This window comes from Peromyscus californicus, unplaced genomic scaffold (assembly GCF_007827085.1).
Source record: "Peromyscus californicus insignis strain IS unplaced genomic scaffold, ASM782708v3 Scaffold_8__1_contigs__length_139910024, whole genome shotgun sequence".
In the NCBI taxonomy this organism is placed as follows: domain Eukaryota; kingdom Metazoa; phylum Chordata; class Mammalia; order Rodentia; family Cricetidae; genus Peromyscus; species Peromyscus californicus.
In genome coordinates, this window is record NW_026294606.1 from 63,547,513 (window position 1) to 63,570,336 (window position 22,824).

General features: G+C 45.2%; 1 protein-coding gene and 1 pseudogene across 3 annotated transcripts in view; one reads left to right on the forward strand and one right to left on the reverse strand.

The window, feature by feature from the left end:
- Camk1d (calcium/calmodulin dependent protein kinase ID) overlaps nucleotides 1-22,824 on the forward strand; it is a 419,461-nt gene that overhangs the window by 358,295 nt on the left and 38,342 nt on the right. For all 3 annotated transcript variants that reach the window (XM_052727099.1, XM_052727100.1, XM_052727098.1), the window contains exons 5-6: nucleotides 2,607-2,733; nucleotides 20,388-20,463. In XM_052727099.1, coding sequence (XP_052583059.1) covers nucleotides 2,607-2,733; nucleotides 20,388-20,463 — 203 coding nt within the window. The remainder of the gene's footprint in view (nucleotides 1-2,606; nucleotides 2,734-20,387; nucleotides 20,464-22,824) is intronic.
- On the reverse strand, nucleotides 14,660-19,101 carry LOC128103662 (V-type proton ATPase subunit E 1-like; annotated as a pseudogene).

Here is a 22,824-nt window from a genome sequence, read left to right on the forward strand (position 1 = left end):
CTGGATGTAGCTCAGTGGTAGAGCCCTTACCTAGCACATCCAGGGCCCTGGGTTTGACCCACAGTGTCATAAAATAATAAATAAATAAGGAGGATAAAATAATAATTAAAAAAAGAAATAAAGTGACCTCACAAGTCTCTTGCTAAAGGCAGACCAAGGACTCATACATGGACAAAGATTCTCCTCTTTGATCCAAATTGATAAGAATCATCTTAGATCTATTGAACACAAGATATCCCCGGATATCTGACCAAACCTCTTATCTCCCACCCTCAATACCGTGTCACCCTGTCTAATGCCTGAAGCAAAAGTCCTATCAAGTTGGCCTTGCCACTGTCCGCCTTACTTCCTCACAGTTCTTCCCCTGACTGTCCTCCAACCTGCCCGTGGCTGAAAATTGCCACTTAGCCTCTGTAGCACTGGACTTAAATCAGGTCCCTCTTCCTGTAAAGCCCCAGGGTGCTAGTGAAGAGTACGCATTGCCCTTCAAAATGTCAGAGTAAGTGTTTCTTTAACAGCATCAGAAGCACCAGAGGAAGAACTTGGTCATATTTCAGGGGTGGGGATTCCCTCTAAAGTGAGTTCACTTCATCCATGCTGAGACTGTGCTTGGCTGGCCTGGCTAGAGAAAGAGGAACTTGAGAGGCCAAGGTCAAGGCTTTGTTCTGAAGAGGGCTCAGAGGATCTTGGCCAAGGTTTGGTCAAGGACAGAGTCTTGGACAGTTCTTACAGTTTCTTCATAGCAGAGACTGCATGGCAGAATTCCTGCCCGCAGAGGTCCACTCCCACCCCGTCTCAGATCTACCAAAGGATGTTTCTCCTCTGTTTAATATCCTCACAGGTGAACAGTTAATGATGGTATACAAAAGACCAAGAAACACTTTCTAGACAAGTTTTGTCACTCTATTTATAATAATTCCTATAATTCAATGTGTAGCAACCAAGATTTGCCCCAGAAGCCTGACAGGAGAATATGGCTTTATCCTGGGACTGGGGGGGTGGGGGTAGCCAGTCTGGAAATAGGGTGAGAAAATGATCTTCCATGCAAGATCATTCTGCTCTCATTCTTTTAAGGTTTATTGTAGACAAGAGCCACAAGTACTTATTCACTCACTAAATCTTCAGAATTGTCCTGGTGGTTAGATGTTCCAGGACTGTCCTGACAACCATTCCCCTGAGAGATAGCATCAACTGAAGCCACACAAAAAGTAAAGGATAAATAAAAATACATGTTCGTCTTCCGTGTTGAGTTTCCCAGCCCCGTGGAGCTGGGGCTAGCCTGGGGCAGGTGCATCGTGGTACCCATAAGCCCCACCCCAATCCTTGCTAGCACCAATGACAATCGCCAGGTTTGCCTAAAACTCCATGTAAATAATATTTCATTGTCTGCCCCAAGGAAGTCCCTCCTATATGTCACTGATATTGCAAAAATCGCAGTGAAGATATGCCGAGCACCGAGATATATCCCTGTAATCCCAGGAGGCTGAGGCAGGAGGATGATAAGTTTGAAGCCAGTCTGGATCCCACAGCAAGTTCCAGGCCAGCGTAGACTACATAATAAGATCCCGTATCAAAGCAAAACGACACAGACAACCAAACAAACAAATCAAAGACTGCAGGTCTGGAAGGTAGACTGAGACCTCTGTTGTGTGGAACCGCCATGCAAGCTCTCCCTGTGCACAGGGGTCACAGGAAGACACTGTGGCCTGTGCTTGACAGAAAGGCAGCCAGAAGAGAGGCATCTGCAGGCACATGACAAGGAAGTGCCGCCTTTTTTCATTTCCAAAGTTCTTCTCCTTCCCCTGAGAGGGGTGTGAGCAGGTAGCAGATGATCTCAGCAAGGTGCACCCCATCTGCCAGGATTGCAAGACATGGCGGGACAGCCAGGAGAGAGCCTTGCATCACAGCAAAGTAACCTGCAAGTGTCTCTGGCTTAAAAAGAAAGAAAGGAAAGGAAAGGAAAGGAAAGGAAAGGAAAGGAAAGGAAAGGAAAGGAAAGGAAAGGAAAGGAAAGGAAAGGAAAGGAAAGGAAAGGAAAAAAGAAACTCATGAGAACCTGCAAATCCTGCAAACGTGGTTTCATCTCTGGGGAATCCTGTTCCCCTAGCCAAGAACTGAAATGACAAGGTCTGAGAGCCATTGGCTTCTTAGGTTCCCTCAAAATGTGGTTTTCATTTCAAAGAGGCAAAACTACTAGCCAAGGCAAAGAATGACATTGAAAACTTGCTTGTGCCAATGCTCTGCAGGGCCCTCCATGGCCTGCTAAGTGAGCACTGCTGTTTTAATTGACATCTGTTCACGTAGACATTGTCTATATTAAAGGTCAAGGTTGTTCTTAATTGTGAGACTTGATGAGTCTCCCTAAGTAAGGTGGCTTTAAATGTACCTGCTGTTCAATTGTTTGCTTGCTTGTTTCCAGTTCTGGGGATCGAGTCCAGGGCCTCTTGTATGTTAAGCAAGCCCCCTACCACTGAGCTACATCCCCAGTCCTCATTTTATTTATTTGGAGAGTCATGCTCTCCCAAGTAGTTGGGCTGTAGGTCTATACTCCAGTTTCAATTTACAATCTCTAAGCTGTCTTTGTTTTGTTTTTGTTTTTTTTCTAGCCTGAAAATCTCTTGTACTACAGTCAAGATGAGGAGTCCAAAATAATGATCAGTGACTTCGGTTTGTCAAAAATGGAGGGCAAAGGAGATGTGATGTCCACGGCCTGTGGGACCCCAGGCTACGTTGGTAAGAACAGTGTATGTGCAAGTGCATGCGTGTGTGTACCCACAAAGTTGGGGTGTCTCCATGGCAATGTCATCATCTTCATCCTGAAGCACTGGAGCCCGGCACATATTACAACTGCCTGCCTTTCTCTTGAAGGAAAGATAAAAATACCAAGAGACACCATAGCAAGTTAGCAGTGAAGTGGTTTCCATGAAACCTTTTAGCAGTTGGGTGGAAATCCTGTTTGATTTGGTTGTGGGCCCGACTAGAGTCTGAGAGCAAAATGGGATGAATTCCCAGGTTCTAATACCAGAATTAGTGTGTGTGCATATTTTTGGATGATTTACAGTGAAACACTGAACCTACAGTAAGGTGCAGGCAGACTCAATAAAACATGCACAATGTTGGGATCGATGCAGCCAGAGAGGAAATACTTGTATGAGGAATATGGCAGAAGCCATAAGGAAGTCATTCTCTCCAAGTCAGCTCACCCTGATCTGTGCAGGCAAAGCCAGGGGTTATACTTTTTCCTAAATGCATAACTGCACCTTTCTTCCTGTTACTCATACAAAATGCAGAGAAGACTACCAACAGCTGTGGACAGCTGGTCGCTGAGATTCACCTTCTGTTTTCTGGAGTATGCCCACAGGAATTGTGTTAGTTTGCTGTTACTGTAACAAACACCTGGGATAATTAACTTATAAAGACAAAAGGTTAATTTTGCCTTGTGGCTTTGGAGGCTTCAGACTGTGAGTGATTGGCCCTGTAGCTGTTGGCCTTGCCGCAAAGCAGCACACCATGGCAACAGCATCTGGTAAAACCATTCACCATGAGACTGGGACATGATGGGGAAAGGGTGGGATATTAATAACTCCTTCAAAGGTGTAGCCCCAATGACCGGGACACCTCACAATAGGCCCAACTTCAGTGTTCTGCCATTTCCCCAAAGCACCACACGCTGGGGACTGAACCTCTATCACATGAGCCCTTAGGGAACACTTATCCAGGAAACTGTTCACATCCCTGAGTCAATCACTTACCAAGTGTGTACTCAGTGTCTACCGTGTCCTCAGCACTGTTCTGAACGTTGTTCAGACACCTTACCTGCCTTCACGGAGCTTGCTGCTTGGTAGCTGAAACAATAGAATACAAAAAGAGAGAGAGAGAGAAAAAGAGAGAGAAATGGACAAGGCCATCTCTGATTGTGCTGTGCTGAGGAAAATGAAGCCAGCAGCATGCCATGGGCAGTGACAGGGATTGAGGGGGACTGAGGACTCTGTTGAGAGAAATTGGGGGTTTGAGCCTTCACCTGGATGACAGAAAGCAGCTGGCCACCAGAAAGTTAGAGAAGAGGGGTCATTCTAGGAGAGAAATAAGCTAGTTAAAAAGCCAAAGGCGCCGGGCGGTGGTGGCGCACGCCTTTAATCCCAGCACTCGGGAGGCAGAGCCAGGCGGATCTCTGTGAGTTCGAGGCCAGCCTGGACTACCAAGTGAGTTCCAGGAAAGGCGCAAAGCTACACAGAGAAACCCTGTCTCGAAAAAACCAAAAAAAAAAAAAAAAAAAAAAAAAAAAGCCAAAGGCAGAGAGAGGGCAAGCCGGTATGTTTGGTGTGAGGTGAGGTTGGAAAATGGGCTGAATCCTCATGTAAACTTTGAAGGTCTTTCTTTGTGAGAGCAGCATGTGCACTAGGCACAGTGGGACATTCCTGCATTCCCAGAACTGAGCTGGGGGTGGGGGGAGGCAGGAAGAAATTGAGTTTGAGGCCAGTCTGGGATGTATAGTAAGATCCTGTCAAAAAAAAAACCAAATAAACAAACAAACAAAAAACAGAGGAAGAAGTGGAAGAGATGATAGAAAGGGAGAGAGCAGAAAGGGAGGTAAAGAAGGGGGAAGGAAGGAGGGATGGAGAAAGGGAGGGAGGGAAGGAAGGCAGGCAGGCAGATGGGAAGGAAGGAAGGAAGGAAGGAAGGAAGGAAGGAAGGAAGGAAGGAAGGAAGGAAGGAAGGAAGGAAGGAAGGAAGGAAAGAAAGAAAGAAAGAAGGAAAGAGAGAGGGAGGGAGGGAAGGAAGGGAAGGAGAGAAGAGGAGAGAGAGGAAGGGGAGAGGGAACACTGTGTAGCCTCCCTAAGGAAGGGAGATTAGTATTGCACAGCCTACACCATTCCCATGAGTCTTCAGGTAACAACTAAGGAACCTTCCTAAAGGGCTGAGGAGATTCAGTCTATAACCCATTGGTCTAGAGACAGCGGAACACTGTGGGGAGTGCCCAGTGACCTTGGAGGCACTCCGTGGTGTTTCAAGTCCTTGCATAATTACACTGTCATATCAAAATGGACATGCCACTGCCGTTTCATTTTCCAAGTTACTCAGAGGAGGGAAGCAAAGAGCCAGGGGAGGAGAATGGTAAGATGAGGGAAGGGAAAGGAGGAAGTGATTTAGAAGGATGGGAACCTCACCAAAAGGACGTGGCAGCCTGGGCAAATGACAAAGACCTTGTTACTACAAATTTTAAAATGTTATGCTGCTATGCCATTCGTCTATTCCAGAATTAATTATTTAATGCCTGCCTTCTGTTTGAGGGATTCTAACAGAATGAAAAATGTATTAGGAGAAAAAAAAGACAAAGCAGACAGAAATCCTCCCTTGTGTCCTTACATTTAGAGAGAAGGAGACAGATTATAGGCAAATAACTAAGTAAATTCATTTCTGTGTTATCTCAGTAACAGGGATAAGGGGTTGTGTGTGTGTGTGTGGAAGGAGTGTGCATGCAGGAAGAAGCCAGAAGAGAATCTCAGGTGTGACTCCTCAGGTCCATCCACCTTGTTCTTTGAGATAGTGTCTCTCATTGGGACCTGGAGCATGCCAACTAGGCTGACTTGAGTGGCCAGCAAGCCCAGAGATCCTCCTACTGCCTCCCCAGTTGGGCTTATAAGCTTTCACTATCATGCCTGGCTTTTTGTGGACACACTGGGGTAGAGTTCTGATCCTCATACTTGTGTAGCAAACATTTTATTGACTGACCCTTCTTCCCTGTCCCTGCATATCCTTTTATAAAAGGGAGACATGGCCCATGGAGACAGTGTCACTTACTAATGGGTGATTATAAACATCACTCCATCCCTGGTGCTGAGTTCCTATTGCATGCTTCAGTGGCTGGTTCCATCCAACCCCAGGACAGTGTGGCAAGGTATATAATATAAGATGTGTGTATGGTTATGTATTTCAAGTATAGCATAACTAGGAACAAAACTAAAAGTCCTGGTAAGGAGAGGAGTCATCAATAACTATCACAACCAAGAGGAAACTTCTGGAAGAACTGAAGGAAGGTAGAGCTCAGGCAACAAGGAGAGTTACAGTTGCCACACAAGCCCTGAACTTCTCTCTGCTGCTACCTGTAGGATCTGTGAGAAAGGACTGGACTCCTTTAGCTTGGAGAACAGGCTGCTGCAAATGAGTGCTTTCTGGTAATGAGGAGGAATGGTTGGCCCATCTGGTGGCAATGAGCTGCTCAGAGGACCGTGGTGTCTGTCAGTATGATACAGACCTGGACCTGGAATCCATTTAAGTCAAGGGTTCTGTTCTCCTTGATACCAACAACAAGAGGCAAAGTCAGAACTAAAAAACTTATCAATTAGAGTGCCTGAGCTGTGGAATTAATTAAAATACCCAAATGGGTCCCCTGAGGTCACTGAGTATGTGATAGAAAGCATCCATCTTAATCATGGAACTGATAAAGAGCAGGGGTGACAAAGACAAATATACTCCTATTTAGGAGAGGAGAACCTGTATTGTGTGTGTGTGTGTGTGTGTGTGTGTGTGTGTGTGTGTGTGTGTGTGTGTGTATGTGTGTGTGTGTGTTTGGGGGGTGTGGGATGTTTGTGTGGTGTATGTAAGTGCTGTGTGTGTATCTGTGCCTGGATGTATGTGTGTATGTGGGGGTGTGGGGGTGCGTGTGTGGTGTATGTGTGTGAGTGTGGTGTGTGTGTGTGTGTGTGTGTGTGTGTGTGTGTGTGTGTGTGTGTGTTTGCTTGTTTAGTTTTGGATTTTCGCTGTTTGCTCATTTCACTTTTTCTGCACACTAACATGGTTGCTCCGATTCAAGGACCACAGTCAGGTCTTCTGGTTTCAGAAACAAAAATAAACTTTAAGAGAACTTGAAACACACAAATCAAGTGTCTATGTGTCTCTCAAGCATGGAGTGCCATGTTGCTCTCTTCCAGCCAGAGTGCTGCTGTAGAGAGAGGGGGTGGCTGGTGGCAGGCACTCTGCCTGAGCTGTCGTGGTTCTAAAGGGCGAGTTTTCATTATGAACTCTTGTTGAGCAGGGATAGATCACTTGGCAGTATTTCCTTCCCAGCACCACCACTATTTCCTGATTGCTTTTGACTTGGAACTGGGAGAGACCGTTGACACCTGGGCACATCATTTTATTTACAATTCAGAGCTATATGAGCAAAATTTTAATTCATGAATGATTGTTGAGCAGCTCCCACACAAGGGACCATCCCAGTATCCTTCCAGAACTTAGCTTCAGCATCACTAGCCCAGCCATGCAGGCGTCATTAGTCTATTTCTGCCTTAACTTGCCTAAAGTAGTTTAAACACATTTGGTCTTGTGTTTCCTTAAATGAAGCTGGTGAACAGTTGGTCAGCATTCTTAGAATGTTACTTTTTCCACCCAGTTAGAGGAATGCCCTTAATTCAGGGATCACTGAATTTTTAGAACTTGAGTTGAGATTTAAGATTGGGGAGGGCTTGGAAACCAGAGATGTGGATCAGCACAGTGTTAGTATTGGGACCACCATCCTCAAGATAACCTAGCCTGTAGCTGGTACCAGTCATAGCAGGTAACCTGAATGCAAATGTCTGTTTATTTTAGTTGATGCATGTGTGTGTCATGTGTTGATGCTCATTTAAGTATGTGTATATGCGTGTGTGTGTGTGTGTGTGTGTGTGTGTGTGTGTGTGTGTGTGTGTGTGTGTGAAAACCAAGGCCAATGTCAGGAGTCTTCATCTGCCCTCCACTTTATTTTTTGAGACATGGTCTCTCACTGGACCTGGTATTCATGGGTTCAGCTAGGCTGTTTGTCCAGTGATCTGTAGGGATCCATCTGTCTTCTCCCCAGCACCGGGACTGTAGAATAGCTCCTGGTTTTCACTTGGGTGCTAGGAGCCTGAACTCAGGTCCTTATGCTTGTACAGCACACACTTTACCAACTGAACCATCCCTTCAGCTCCTGGAAGCATGCTCTTCCAGACCTCTGCCATTGGTTGGGGATAAGGCTAAGAGTTCTCATTTTATCACACAAAACACAAACATGCTAGACCATGTATCCCCTCTTTTTTTTTTTTCAAGGATGTAGGCAGTACTAGGTCTAAAACCCAGGCTAGGCAAGTGTTCTGTCACTGAGATGTCTCCAAGACTTGGTTGTTGTTCTAAGATATATGCACGTCTGTAGATATATGATAGCCATATGCCAACAAAGCCCTGCCATTGCCTCTGTCCTCACAGACAGGAAGAACTGTATTAATTTGATTAATCTCATTTTTGTTCTCAGCAGCCGGAGTAATCTCCATTGATCTTTCCTCAGAGGACCTCTGTTCACTGTGGTAGGCTCTCCCCAGCAGAGTTTTGCTTCTTGTTTTTCACTTAGTGTCATACTTTGGCAGCTGACTGGATGCATTACTTCACTGTTCTCATCCCCTCGCCACAGGCCAGTGCTAAAATGAGATTTTTATGTAGCTGATAACATGTCATGCCAAGCTGATGGTAGTCAGATGGTCCAAATAAGACTTCCTTTTCTTTCTTTCACATCAGCCTGACAGTGATAACTCCCAGCAAGCATCTCAAGCCATGTGCTATAACTAGACCCTACTTGTTAGAAAAGACAGGACCCCCTAATGGGGAGACTTCTAGGTAATGTGTTTTGGTTTTTGTCAGTCTTTTCAAGAGTGAACACTGACAGGGACAAAAAAGCTTGTTATTAGAGAGTGTACAAAGTAAACCCAGCCTTGCGTACATGGCCACACTAAGCCTCTCTCTATTGGCAGAACGTGCTGGGGATCAAAGCCAGGGTCCTGCACAGGCTGGGCCAGCCCTCAGCACTGCTAGGCTCTATGTCCGTCCTAACTCACTTTTTCCTTATACCATGATCTTTTAAAACATGAGGACCAAAGTTCAGTCCCCAGAGCCCACATGAAAAAACCAAGGAAAGCTTCTTGCCAGACTTCAGAAGAACAGATTATCTTAGGAATAAAGTGCTTTGGTCAGACATAAGCCAGACAGGTTGGGAGGGCAAATACTCGAACCATTCCATAAGGGTCAAATAGCAGTTATCTATTATGAATTGCACTAAAATTCCTTAATGTGACACTTATCTCCTCCAGCCCACTGAATTCCAAGTTGCTTCTACATTCAAAACCCCAGCTAGTTCTGGATTTTCTACTCCCTTCCTGTTCCTCAGCCTCATTCCTTCACCCACCATCCACATACTGGCTTCGGTAGAGTTTGCATAGAAATCCCAGCTTAGGTCCAAACGGTAATTACCAGCCAAGGTGATGCATTCATGGAGACATTTCAAGCCTGTAATCAAAGTCAAGGGGCTACTGGAACATCAGAGTGGACTGATGCTCTTTAGCGATAGACTTTTTAGTAAGTTATAGTTTTAAGTCATGGGTTAAAAAACAGCAAAGGAGCCTATAGCAACAAAAGGAGTCCAGAGCTGCCCCAAGAACCTTGCACTCTGAGATGGAAGGTGATGGCAAACGAACCATGGCCAAGGATGGGCCTGTGTTTCAGAGAGAGAGAGAGAGAGAGAGAGAGAGAGAGAGAGAGAGAGAGAGAGAGAGAGAGAGAGAGAGAGAGAGAGATTCTTTTGAGACCAGATCTTATTATGGAGACAAGGTTGCCTTCAATTTCATCATCAGCCCATCTCGGCCTCCCAAGTGCCAGCAATACAGGCATGTCCAGGCTCAGCTGTATCCAGATTCTAATACTCCAGAGAAAGCAGTGCATGGTCAGGTCTTCACAGGACATTCCTTCATCTTGTATTGGGTTGTTTGTTTTTAAATATTGCTGCTAAAAATTCTCCTGAAACAGATCTAAGAACATTGGGCATTCCTTCCTGTTGTCATGAGCTTTTCCCCCAAGGCCAAATACACTCTTTTTTTTTTTTTGGTTTTTCGAGACAGGGTTTCTCTGTGTAGCTTTGCGCCTTTCCTGGAACTCACTTGGTAGCCCAGGCTGGCCTCGAACTCACAGAGATCCACCTGGCTCTGCCTCCCGAGTGCTAGGATTAAAGGCATGCGCCACTACCGCCCGGCCAAATACACTCTTAAAATGTATGTATATCTGAAGCTCTAATAACACCAAAGCTGGGTTATGTTCCCCTTGATCTCTAGCACTTGTTTGTTTTTGCTCTTTTGGGGGGCCCGCCACCCAGCTCCCAAATAAATCACCCACAGAGGCTTATTCTTAATTATAAATGCCTGGCCTTAACTTGGCTTGTCGTTAGCAAGCTTTTTTTTTAACTTTAAATTATCCTATCTTTTGCCTCTGATCTTTTTCCTTTTCTTACTTCTGTAAATCTTACTCATACTCCATGGCTTGCTGTGTAGCTGAGTGGCTGACCCTTATTTTCCTACTCCTTCTCTGGCTACTTCTTCCTCTCATTCCTTCTCCCAGATTTCTCTTTCTATTTATCCTCTCTGCCTGCCAGCTCCACCTATTTCTCTCTCCTGCTTCACTGTTAGCTGATTAGCTCTTTATTAGACCATCAGGTGTTTTAGACAGGCACAGTAACACAGCTTCACAGAGTTAAACAAATGTAACATAAACAAAAGTAACACACCTTAAAATAATATTCTACAACAAGCACTTTTAGTTTTTCATCTCTGAACTTTCTTCTTTCCCACTGTTGAAAAAAAATTGTCACTGGGGATGTAGCTCAGTTGGTAGAATGCTTGCCCAGCATGGACAAAGCCACAGGTTTGATCCCAACATATAGCATAGACTAGACCTGTGCTGGTGTATGCCAGTCATCCTAGCACTTGGGAGGGAAAGGCAGGAAGATCAGAAGTTCAAGGTCATCCTTCCCTACATAATGAGTCTGAGGCCAGCCTGAGCTATACAAGACCCAGTCTCAAACTAATTTAAATAATAAAAAATATCTGTTTTTTTTTAATTGTTTTACTCTTTTGGGGTCCCATCTCCCAGCTCCCAAATAAATACACAGAGACTTTTTCTTACTTTTGAATGCCTGGCCATAGCTTGGTTTGTTTCTAGCCAGCTTTTCTAACTTAAATTACCCCATTTCTCTTTAACTACATTTTGCCTCTGGGCTTTTTACCTCTTTTTATTCTATATATCGTTCTTTCCTCCTTACTCCGTGGCTGGCCCCTGGTGTCCTCCTTTCCTTCTCCTTTTCTCGCTCCTCCCTCTTCTCGTAAGCCTAGATTTCTCCTCCTATTTTTTTCTCTCTGTGGGCCAGGCCTGACTGTTTCTCTCTCCTCCCTAGCTATCGGCCATTCAGCTCTTTATTAGACCAATCAGGTATTTTAGTCAGGCAATGTAATACAGCTTCACAGAGTTAACAAATGCAACATAAAAGAATGCAGCGCATCTTTGCGGCATTAAAACAAATATTCCACAGCATAAACACGTGTAACACATCTTCGACTAATATTCCACAACATCTTCTTGCCACCCCATCACATGCAGTGTCACTCACTCTTTGAAACTCTGCTGCAGTGTCTGCCTGTTTTCACTCATCTAACAGACATGTGTTTCTCCTTGTGTCTTCCTAAAGGGCAAGACTACCACTTGTGATCCAACAATTTAACTGGTCACAGGCTTCCTGGCATTCCTTATCCAGAGAAGTCACATTCAGCTATTCCACGGACCATACATTCTTTTCACTAAAGTGTCAAGCACTCTGACAAACAAGACACCAAACATGGACAGATAATGATATTTCTAAGGCATAATGACAGACAAGCCTACCTATAAGTCTATTCTTTAGCCCAGGTTCTAAAAATGTAGAGTTGCCTTTTGTTTGTTTGAGGCAGGGTTTCATGTAGTTCAGGCTATCATTGGACTTGTTAATAGAGTCGAGGATGACTTTGAACTTCCCATCTTCTTGCCTCTACCTCCCAAGTGCTGGGATTACAGGTATGGGCACCATGGGTTTTATTTAGAGTAAATGCACTAATTTCAGACTTTTAGTCAAACTACACTTGCGCTAACCCAAAGCACTTCTTCCTCTGTGCCTGATGGTCATGTCTATTTTCTCACACTCTTCCTTGAGAAGGCAGCTCCCATGGCTGATGTCCAGTTACTTCTGAGCTCAGTGCCCGGGAGAAGAGGAACACTATGTTCCTATCCAGCAGTAGCCAGAGTCACTTCCTCGCCCCATAAAGCCAGGACCCAGTATAGACAGGCACTCTAGTCACCACTGATGAGATGATTGCATCAAGTGAGTAATGCCATTCCAATACCCTTGGTTCTAGACCATCGACTTTTATTCTGGCATCTAGGGCTGCACCTTCCTGACTGTGTTGCTGTCCCTCGCCCCCTGAGGTGACCGTCTATGGCATGCTGAGAGGAAGGGTAGAACAAACATCTTAAAGAGGGGAACAAATCACCTCCAATGTGAACTTGAACTTGGTGACAGGGTGATGGTCTCTCGGTTTACCCTTCTAGCAGGAACTGCTTTGGGGTATGTCCTAGAGTGCTTAGGAAAGGGGGAAATTCCTGTCCTTTGTAAAATTGGTTCCCATGTCCCCACCTGCACAGGACAGCTGATCTCTGTTTTCACTTAGATAAATCTTTTTCCTGCCTCCCTTTCAAGAAGAAAAAATCAGCAATTAAATTATTTTACAAACGAGATGAAAGGCTCCTAAAATTCTTTTTTTTTTCTTCCCCACATCTCTTGGGCCCCACCCTTAGCAGGAACACTTTCCCTAAATCAATATAAAATAGCTAGGTTTATAGACGCCATTGCCCACAGAGTGGAATTTTCCGTATGTGGGTTGGTTGCGTCTTACAGTAATAAATCCCTTCGTGTTAAATTCTAGACCTACTGTTTTCCACAAAGCTTGAGGGAAACATAGACATCCAGAGAACTCTGTCTGTGGAGAACTCTGATAGCTTGTGGGATGATCTGATGCTTTACTGCACCTACATGGTTCGCATAAAGATGAGCTTTAATTTACTGTAATGAACTAACTAGTAAGTTTCCATGAGGAAGACTGAGGAAAGCTGAACAGTACTCTAAGTCCCGTGAGGGAGGAAGTTTTGAGCTGTTAGCTCATAAAATAACATTTTTCTCCTGTTAGATTTAAACCTAGTAATTCTGAGATGCCTTTGAGAAAGGGTTTTTAAAAGAAGAATGGCCTGGGTGGCAGGCATACCCACATGTAGAGAATTAGAGCCAATTTTCTTTTATCCCACAAACTCCTGGCAGAAATTACTTGATTATGGAATGATTGAGCTTGCTTTTACTCAATATACGTATTTCCTAATAAACAGTTACCGGCATTCTAAAATCCATTTGGGTTTTTTTTCTTACTTTTCCTTCCGCCCTTTCTTTTCTCTCTCTTCCTCTTTCTCCTTCATCCTCCCTCTCCCTTTACTCCCTCTCACCTCCCCCCACCATTGTATGTACTCACTAAACAGTTTTAAAGTGATCGATCTCTTTATAGCCCACTTGTGCAGAATTTGAAAGTATCGTCCCTTAAGAATGATGGCATGTGTGGTGACTAGGTTGGGTCTCAGTTGAACTAGACTGTGCTTGGCCTGGAACATACAAGGGCTGTTCTATATCCCTGTCTCCGGCAGTATGAAGTCTAGATGTCACAGTGTGATTCCCAAAGCCAGGAGGGATGGAGGGGGATAGTGTAAGGCCCAGTGAACTATGAGGCTGCTATGTTGGAGGATTTTGGTAAGAGGTTTGAAGGACCCAACTGTGTATTACCCAGGGAGAGTTCCCCACACAGCCCCAGGTTGCTCTCTCTATGCCTAAAAAGGCTGGCTTTGACCAAGCCTAACAGACAGTCAGAGGATGGGACGTACTGTGTATAAGTTCTTCTCAACACCTTCAAGTGTATGGGTCTCTCTACAGCCTTCTCCACTGGGCTCTCTACAAGGCTGTGCCAGGAGAACAGGCCCTTTCCTGTTCTGCCTAGTACCACAACCCCTAGTCCCTTGTCATTAACTCCACTGACACGAATTGAATTGAAAGCCTACCTATTTTAAAAATGTTGGGGTTATTGGGAAGTCATTGACTGAATTTCCCACCACATGTCAATTCTGCTGCATGCTATTAGAAAAGTCTGTTTCGCCTTGAGGGGAAAAGCCCCTGGCATCTCCAGGCTCAAGGAACCCTGGCAGCGTGGCTCACAGGGTGTTATTTGCTAAGTCCCCAGGCTCAGCTCTGCACCTCATTGGTCCAGAAACTTATTATCATCCCCAAGGTTGTCAGCTGGATGCTATGGATTTATTTTATTTTTTAGAAGAATTGCAGCAGAGTTTTGCCAAGTGGTCTGAGACCGATAGCACACTAATAAGGCGTTTGGCTGGTTACCGCCGTGCAAGCTGGCTGCAGAAAAGACCAGACTACTCAGTCACTCCCCAAGTGCTCTCTATCTGCTACTATGCCGCTGAAAAAAAATGCAGAAAATGGGAAGGGGCGGTCCAAACCAGCAGGTGGACTCAGGAGAACAGAAGGGTAGAACAGGAGACAGTCTCTCCACTGGCTTTGGGAGATCCTAGGATTTGATCTCCATGTCAACCTACTTAGAGAGTGTGCATGCATGCACGTGTGTATATTAAACTGAGAGTCTCACACATTCTTTTTTCTTCCATATAAACCTTTCGTTTTAATAAATAAAGAGTATTTGTGGCTTAGGTTTTTAAATCACATTTACAGATAAGGAAAACTAGCCCCAAATAGTAACAGTGAAGCTAGTGTTGCTGGAGGAACGTAAGCTCCGCTCCCAATGCACTTCACACCCAAAGAGCAGGGGACAGCATGTACAACTCACTCTAGACCAGACTAGGAGCAGGGAAAAAATGGGTCCTTGGTGAGTGCCACGCAGCATCATCTGACCCCTCGTGGCCTGCTGCAGAACCAGTGCACAGCTGTGATGTCAGATGAGCTGGGGCTGGGTTCCTGTCCACACCAAGTGGCCCTTCCGTTGACACTGGGCCGAGGGCATTAGCTGCAGAGGGTATCCATTGATTATCAGTATTAGAACAGAGAGAAGAAGCCACAGAGATCTCTGCTTCTTCAGGAGTACAGCCTCAGATGACCAGCACCGCCCCAGGCTCAGTCCAGAAACTTCCTATTGGCATTTGCCCCAGACAAGGCTCCCTAGACTTCCGGCATCATCTGCTGGCCTATGAGGTCTGAATGGCTTTCCAGAGTGTTGGAAACCTTTATCTTGCAATCCCCATTATAGATTTCAACTCCACCAGCTATCTCCTCAGGCAGGTAAGCCTCCTCGTCAGTTTGGACATCAACATCTTTTTTGGTGGCAATTGTATACATAGGAATTGCTTTTTGTACTGCGGCCTTCACCAAAGGGAAATCTTGTTTTCTGCAATGCACAGTCATTTGAGGGACCAACAGCTGGTACGAGCACTGGAGGACCAGCCCACCCAGCAGCACTTGGTACCTGGTTGTATCTTTTACCACCTTGTTGCTTTGCCTTATTGAGCAGATAAGTGAGATCTTCCTCTGAGGACTTTGAGCCCTGCTTGAGTCATCAGATTAGACATTGGAATTTTCTTTTGCTGCTCAATCTGCTCTTCTTTCTTCTCATAATAGTCCATAATCTTAAGTCTTTGGGTTTGCACGAGATAACCTTTTCTCAATGTTTAATTCTTCTTCTGCCTTCGCATCTGTTCTTCTGCTTTCTCATTGGTGTCTTGTTTGATGGAAGCCGTCATGTGCTTAACCTGCTTCTGCAGGTCTGCATCAGTGAGAGCCACGGTGAACGCAGAGCTCGGACAAGGGGGCCACCTCCAGTCCGGGCTTTAATTTGTGTTGGAGCAAACCCGAGAGGAAAACCCAGAGCAGGATTCGGCTTCCTTTACTTTATAACCCTGCCTTCCGGTTCCTGCCTGGTCTCACACATTCTAAGCAAGTGTTCTACCTCCGGGCTGTATCCCTGTCCCTGAGATTTTGTTTTCTAAGCATGTCTGTGGGATGAAAGGAAAGCATCGAAAGCCATTGGGGTGAGCTTTTCCAAAGAATGTTCCCTGGTCCCCGCGGTTCCAGCCGTCACATTACAGGTGAAATCAGAACTCAGGCTCTTGGTGTATGTATGACTCATGTCATAGTGTTTCTAAATACTTGGAATTACTGAGGATGCTGTTTGCAATGCACTTCACTTTGTGGTTTTCTTTTCTTTTCTTTTTTTTTTTGGGGGGGGGGTGGTGGTGGTTAGAGACAGCGTGTTTCTCTGTGTAGTTTTGGTGCCTGTCTTAGATCTCGCTCTGTAGACCAGGCAGGCTGGCCTCAAAGTCACAGAGATTCGCCTGGCTCTGCCTCCCGAGTGCTGGGATTAAAGGTGTGCACCACCACTGCCTGGCACTTTGCTTCATGTTTTTAAATATTTGTTATTTTGTTTTGTTTTCAGTTTTAGGGTTTTATGCTTTGAAAACCAAGTTTCACTCTGTAGCCTGTGCTGGCCAGGAGCTCACTGTGGCTCAGGCTGGCCTCGAACCCACAACAATCCTCATCTTCCCTCAGTCATAAGCCACTTTGCCTGGCATTTTATGTCCTATTTCACCTCCTGTCTTTGATTCCAAATGCAGTTAAGAACTTCATCAGAAGATAAATGGCTTGTCCCCTACAAGTTTTTTAAAAATTACTTATATCAGTAAGACATCAAAATGAGCAACAGAAGTTTGGCATGAATGCAGACATTTCCGTCCACAATTTTTTTTATCCTGATATTTGCCTATTGATAAGTTAGAACTTTCCCCTAACATTCATGCTCCAAATGCAAACCAGAAACATTTTCTAGCCATATGATTGATGTTACAAACTTCATTGTATAGGTAGAATCCCACAATATAAAAATGATTGTAGCAAGTGCATGGCTTCAAGAACCTGAGTATCATAGGCCTGGAGAGATGGCTCAGGCGGTAAAGTGCCTGGCTTTGTGAGCATGAGGTCCTGAGTTCAATCCCCAGAACCTATGGCTTTTGGGTTTTGGTTTTTTGTTTTGTTTTAGAAACTGAATGCGATGGGATTGTAATATCAGCACTGGGGAAACAGGGATCCCTGGTGGATCCCTGGGGCCTCACTGGCCAGCTAACCTAGCCTACTAGCTGAGTCCCAGGCCATGGAAAGCCTTGTCTCAAAAAAAAAAAAAAATATATGGTATGGTACTTGAGAAAGGCGAGCCAAGGCTGTTCTCTGGCCTCCGAATGTGGACACACACACACACACACACACACACACACACACACACATCCTCAACATTTCAAGTAATGTGAATCAGCTGCTTCCTTTGAATTCTCTGCAGTGGCTTCCCCAGCTGCCCAGAATGTTAGTGGAGTTCCTGCTCAAGGTGAAATGTGTGGCTAGTACCAGCACGCTCTTGTCTCTAAGCATTGAGGACTTGGAAATGGGTTTTATTCTTTTAGAGATACCCTCCTCCTCCCACAGTCAATGAGAGGGAGGAAAAGGGAACCGAGATGAACTGAGTTCATCCTCAGAGAGATACAGCTTTGCAGGGCAGTGGTCTCTGTACATCTTAGCCCAGGGCATGGACCCAGTCTTTGCTTATATACTATGTAAGCAGCTGTCATTAGATCTGGACAGCTTCCTTCTCCGTGTCTGTCACATTGGGCACCTGCAGCAGTGACAGTGAGTTTGTGCTGTCAGACTGGCACTAATTCCACTGTGCTTCTGTACCATTTGACACCTGGGTTGGCAGGCTGGTAGGACCAGGCTGGAAGACTGGCCTTCTTGCTAATGAGCCCTGGGATCCTTGAAGTGGTCCAGAGCCTCTACCCACCGGCTTGACTCTACTCCTGACATCTGGGTCACTCTGTGTGTAGTGAGAATGTCATCAGGTGTTCTGGGTGCCTCCTCTGCCTGTGATGAACTTGTCATCAGGCCCCAGAGTGCTCCTGCAGGTGCAGTCACTGAGCACCGTCTGTGCCAATGTGTCCACTCGGACCAGAGTGTCAGCCTCCTAAATCAAAAGGACATTGACTGTGGTTAAGTGGCTCCCTTTGTCACTTCTCATAACAGAGGAGGCTGAGAAACATCCTCTTAGCAGTGAGTCAGGAAGGACCCATTTATGCACCTGGCTTCTAACTCTCCAAGGGCTGTTTCTCAAGATGGTGACCACCCTGCTTCACCGGTCTGTAAACCTTTTTGCTACTGCACTGAGGGCAACCATAGCAAAGAAAAGACAGGCATGCAAATGCATTTCTTCCATTCTGTTGAAAAAAAGTCTGATAAAAGACTTGATGGAATTTAGGACTGACATGTAAAATGAGATTTGGGTCCATCCGTAGGCTGTATTTCTCTCTTGTGGGCAGATACTCAACAGGAGTTTGTATGGCTTCCTATTCTTTTAAATGAATGGGTGTATATGTGTATGTATGTGCACATTTGTGTATGTGCAGATGCATGTATGTGGGTGGGTGTATGTGCACATGTATGTACCTTTGTATGGAGGTCAGAGAACAGCTTTGTCTATCATTACTCAACCACTGTCCACCCTGTGTTATTTGAGGCAGTGTCTCTCTCACTGGCCTAGATCTCACCAAGTAGGCTAGGCTGGCCAGCCAGCATACTCCAAATATTCATCTTCCTCTCCCTCCCCAGCACTGGGATCACAAGTGTGCTTCCACACTTTGTTTTGTTTTGTTTTGTTTTTCAAGACAGGGTTTCTCTGTGTAGTTTTGGTGCCTTTCCTGGATCTCACTCTGTAGACCAGGCTGGCCTCAAACTCACAGATATCTGCCTGGTTCTGCCTCCCAAGTGCTGGGATTAAAGGCGTGCGCCACCACCGCCCGGCTTTTCCACACTTTTTATTTGAGTCCTAGGGGTCGTACTCTGGCCCTCCTGCTTGCAAGATAAGCTCTTTACCAACTGAGCTACCTTTTCAGCCTACACCTTCCTATTCTTGCTCAGGGAGTCATTTATCTTCAAGAGAATGGAAGGACAGATTTCCATGGCAGATTTTCTGGACTTTTCTTACAGACTGAAGAAGTTCTCACTTTAATAAAACAGTATGGTCTAACAGAAAGATCCAGAATGAGGCGCAGACTGGCCTGCTTTTCCATGTCTGACTGTGACTTGGGAAAAACCACTTCTCCGAGGAGGCTCCGTTACCTGCCCTTGCTCTCCGAGCTCAGGTGCATTTCTCAGGCAGTGTCTGTTGAGAAGATGAGAAGAGTGAACATTAGGAACTGCTGGCACAAGCCCCAGCTGAGAGCAGCACTTAGTGAGATTAGGGCCCTTCGGAGCAGAAGTGGATGAAGAGATCACTTCCTGGCTGGATGGCTTTGACCGCTTGGCTCAACCTCTCAGTGCCCTTGTGTCTTCCTCTATAACTTGGGGATAATGAATGTATGATAGCAGTGTTTTCCCAAGGTTGTTGGGGTTAGTAAGCCATCCAAATCCCCGAGGACACACAATTCTAGGCATAGCAAGGACTTTATCAATGATTCTATTTTCACTTTGTCTCCCTTTGTGATTGTTCTGGAATTCGTTAACTAAAGAGGCCTCGAGCATGGATATGTTTAAGGTAATGGAGGTTTCACTTGTCAGGGAGATGGATCATCTCACGTGTACTTAATCCACATTGAGTGCCCCCTGCACCAGACACTGTGGGTCACAGACACCAGGTGGAGACCTGATCTTGAGCTGTGGCCACAAGGCCAGGGACACGGGCACCAGGGCTGGTTCAAACCGAGCCCAAGCCCTGGAAGCAATGGCTCTTGCTGGACTCCTGGCTCAGTGATGAAGGGAGATTAAGGAGCAGTCCCCCTACTCAGCAGAGGAGCAGGTGAGAGTGCCAGTAGGCAAATCACTCCCAACTCAGGGAAAACAAGAGAGCTCCAGGCTAGCCCTCTCCGCTGTGCTGTACACTCCATGAAGGCACAGGAAGGGCTATTCGCCCTTGTCCTCATGGCACCTCACCAAACCCCACATGAACCAGGGATGCTGTCCTTAGTCACTTTGGGGGTACAGCTCATACTCCATACCCCAACTGAGTGTTACCTTCTCACAATATTGTTGACTAAGCTATGATACTTAGAACAGAATATTTATTGATCATTTGATGGATGATTATTTCTACACACACACACACACACACACACACACACACACACACACACACACACCTCTTTGTTTTTTTTTAACTTAGAAAAGCTGACAAATGGGGTCATTTATTATCTATTTAAATATCTTTGGAACTTGGGGTTGAACTTGAACGTAGGACTTTGTGTAGGCTGAGCATGCATTCTACCACTGATAGTTTGGGTTCCTCAGCCCCCTGCTAAGTTTCTAGACTCACAGTGGCTCAAAATCTGAATATCCAACAAGGAAAAACAAAAATCAGAAAATGAAAAGTCCAAGTAAATGTCTTTGGTCTCAGGCATTTAAATCATCAGGATTGTGAATCTTCTTTATCTGTCCACAGCCCCTGAAGTTCTTGCTCAGAAACCATACAGCAAAGCTGTTGACTGCTGGTCCATTGGGGTGATCGCCTATATCTTGTAAGTATTGCCGGCCACCATGGCTCCCCTCTCCTCTTGTTTGACTGTGGTGATATTGTGTTGTTTTTATTAATAAGACTCTTTAAGATTCATGCTACATTTGACTGTGGCAAGATATGTATAACACATATTTTTATCATTCTGGTGTATTAAGTTCATCCTCAGCAGTTCCACCACTGTCTGTTTCCAGAATGTTTTCATCATCCCAAACTGAGACTCTGTCCTAACAAACAGCTGCTCCCTATGCACCTCCTCAGCTCCTGGTAACCTCCATTCTGCCCTCTGTCTTTGTGACCCTGACTGCTCTTGGGGCCTCGTAGAAGTGGGATCAAATGGCAGTGTTTCTTTCTTGATCAACTCATTTTGTTTATGATGTTCTCCGAGTTCATCCGTGTTGAAGCACATGTCAGAATTTTCTTGCTTTCGGGGCTGATACCCAACTGTCTGTACCACCCTGAGTTTATCTTCTCACCCCTCTGGGGACAACTGAGAGTTTCTACCACCCTTGGGCTTTTGTGCAGAGTGCTGCTATGGCCATGAATGTACAACTGTGTACATTGTTCAAACCCTCGCTTTCAGTTGTGGGGAAGGTGTGAGTCTAAAAATGGAACTGATGTTTATATCGTATGATAATGCTTTGTCTAGCTTTTGAGAGGCCACGAGCAGTGTATGTAGCAACAGACCACTTTAAGGAAACATTCCCAGCAATCATGTTTGGCATTCACATCAATGCTTAAAAATAAAAATACATCCTTAAAAAGTAAAAAGAGCATATCCAGGCATGGTGGCACCCCCCTTTAGTCCCCGCACTTGGAAGGCAGAGGCAGGCCGACCTCTGTGAGTCTGAAGCCAGTGTAATCTACATAATGAGTTTCAAGACAGCCACAGCTGTGGAGAGAGACCCTGTCTCAAAAACAACAACCAATTAATTAATTAACTACAAAAATAAAATATCCCTCCTAATAGGTGGGGTCTATTTTGGTTTTCATTTTCATTTCCCTATTAACTTGTAACAGAGAATCTTCTCATGCGCCAGTGTGGCTTTCGAGGGGGTGGGTTAAAAAACACTGTGAAAATACTCGTACAATTCCAAAAGAAATCACAATTAGGAAGAAAAATGAATGGAAATCAAAACACATGGTTTGAATTCCTCATTTCCTGTTCAAGGTCTTACCTCCTTGATCCAGGAAATGTCTTCTAGCCCATGCCCTCCTTAAAGCCATTTCCGGATCATCCATTCTGTGCCTTATCATTAGGTTTTGTTTTGCTTAAGTCTACTCTAAAGCCGGTTTTAATTGCAGTTGTATGTGCAAATATTTATTATGTGATAGGCTTTTATATCAGGTTTAGCCTGACCAGTTTCTATAATGGCTAGGAAATGAAGTTCCTCTCCTGATCATCCCCCAAAGAAGTGGGTGTTCTCTACTAAACAGACCTCTCCTGCCAAAGGTTAGAAGACACTGTGGTTGGAGAAGCTTCCTGCAGTATATGGCATCCTTTTTCCTAGAATCCTGCAAACACGCTTCCCTCTGTGTTCGCTTTGCCTTGTTACCTAGGAAGCAAATGGTCTTTCTACAGCAACTGCAAAGGGGCAGCTGGTGCAATCCAGTGTGGATTGGGGTGAAACTCCTGTGGGCTTGTACTGTTGCAACAGGGGAGTTTGACCCACTGTGATGCACCCCATAGGGTTCTCATTTATGGAAATACATGAGTGCTAAGACTAAGATATTCCACTTATATATGTCTTCATTTTCTAAACATGTCGGGCATGTCATGGTTTAACTGGAAAATGTTCCCCACAGACTCCTAGGGTCCCCACTGGTGGTGCTGTTTTTAGGAAATCCTGGAAGCTCTAGGAGGTGGGACTTAGCTGGGAGATATGGTTCACTGGAGGTATGGTCTTGATAACTCTATCCTGCCCTCATCTCGTTTCTGTCTCCCTCTCTCTACCCAACTGTGGTGAACTGTGAGGTAAAATGGCCCATCCCTCCCTCTAAGTTATGTCTGTCAGGTGTGCTGGTCACAGATATACAAGGGTAACTAATACTGCATCTTCTGCAGTGATTCCTTGCTTTAGGGGGGCCAGAATGGGAAAGAGACCCTTTTGCGAATCTAATAACAGTTGTCAGAGTCTGTCAGAGTCCAGCTCCGACCTGTTGAAGGGTTCTTGCGGGGAGAAGAGAGGAATGAGTAAACAATAGAAAGAGACAATAATAAAGACAGAGACATGGGATAGCTGGGCAGGGGGAGCTTGGGTCAATACCCAGTCGCCTCAAGATTTATTATTCCAAAGGGCTTTTTATACAATGCCAAGGGGCAAGGCAAAAGACCTCCCCCTTTCAAGATCAAAGGACAATGTAC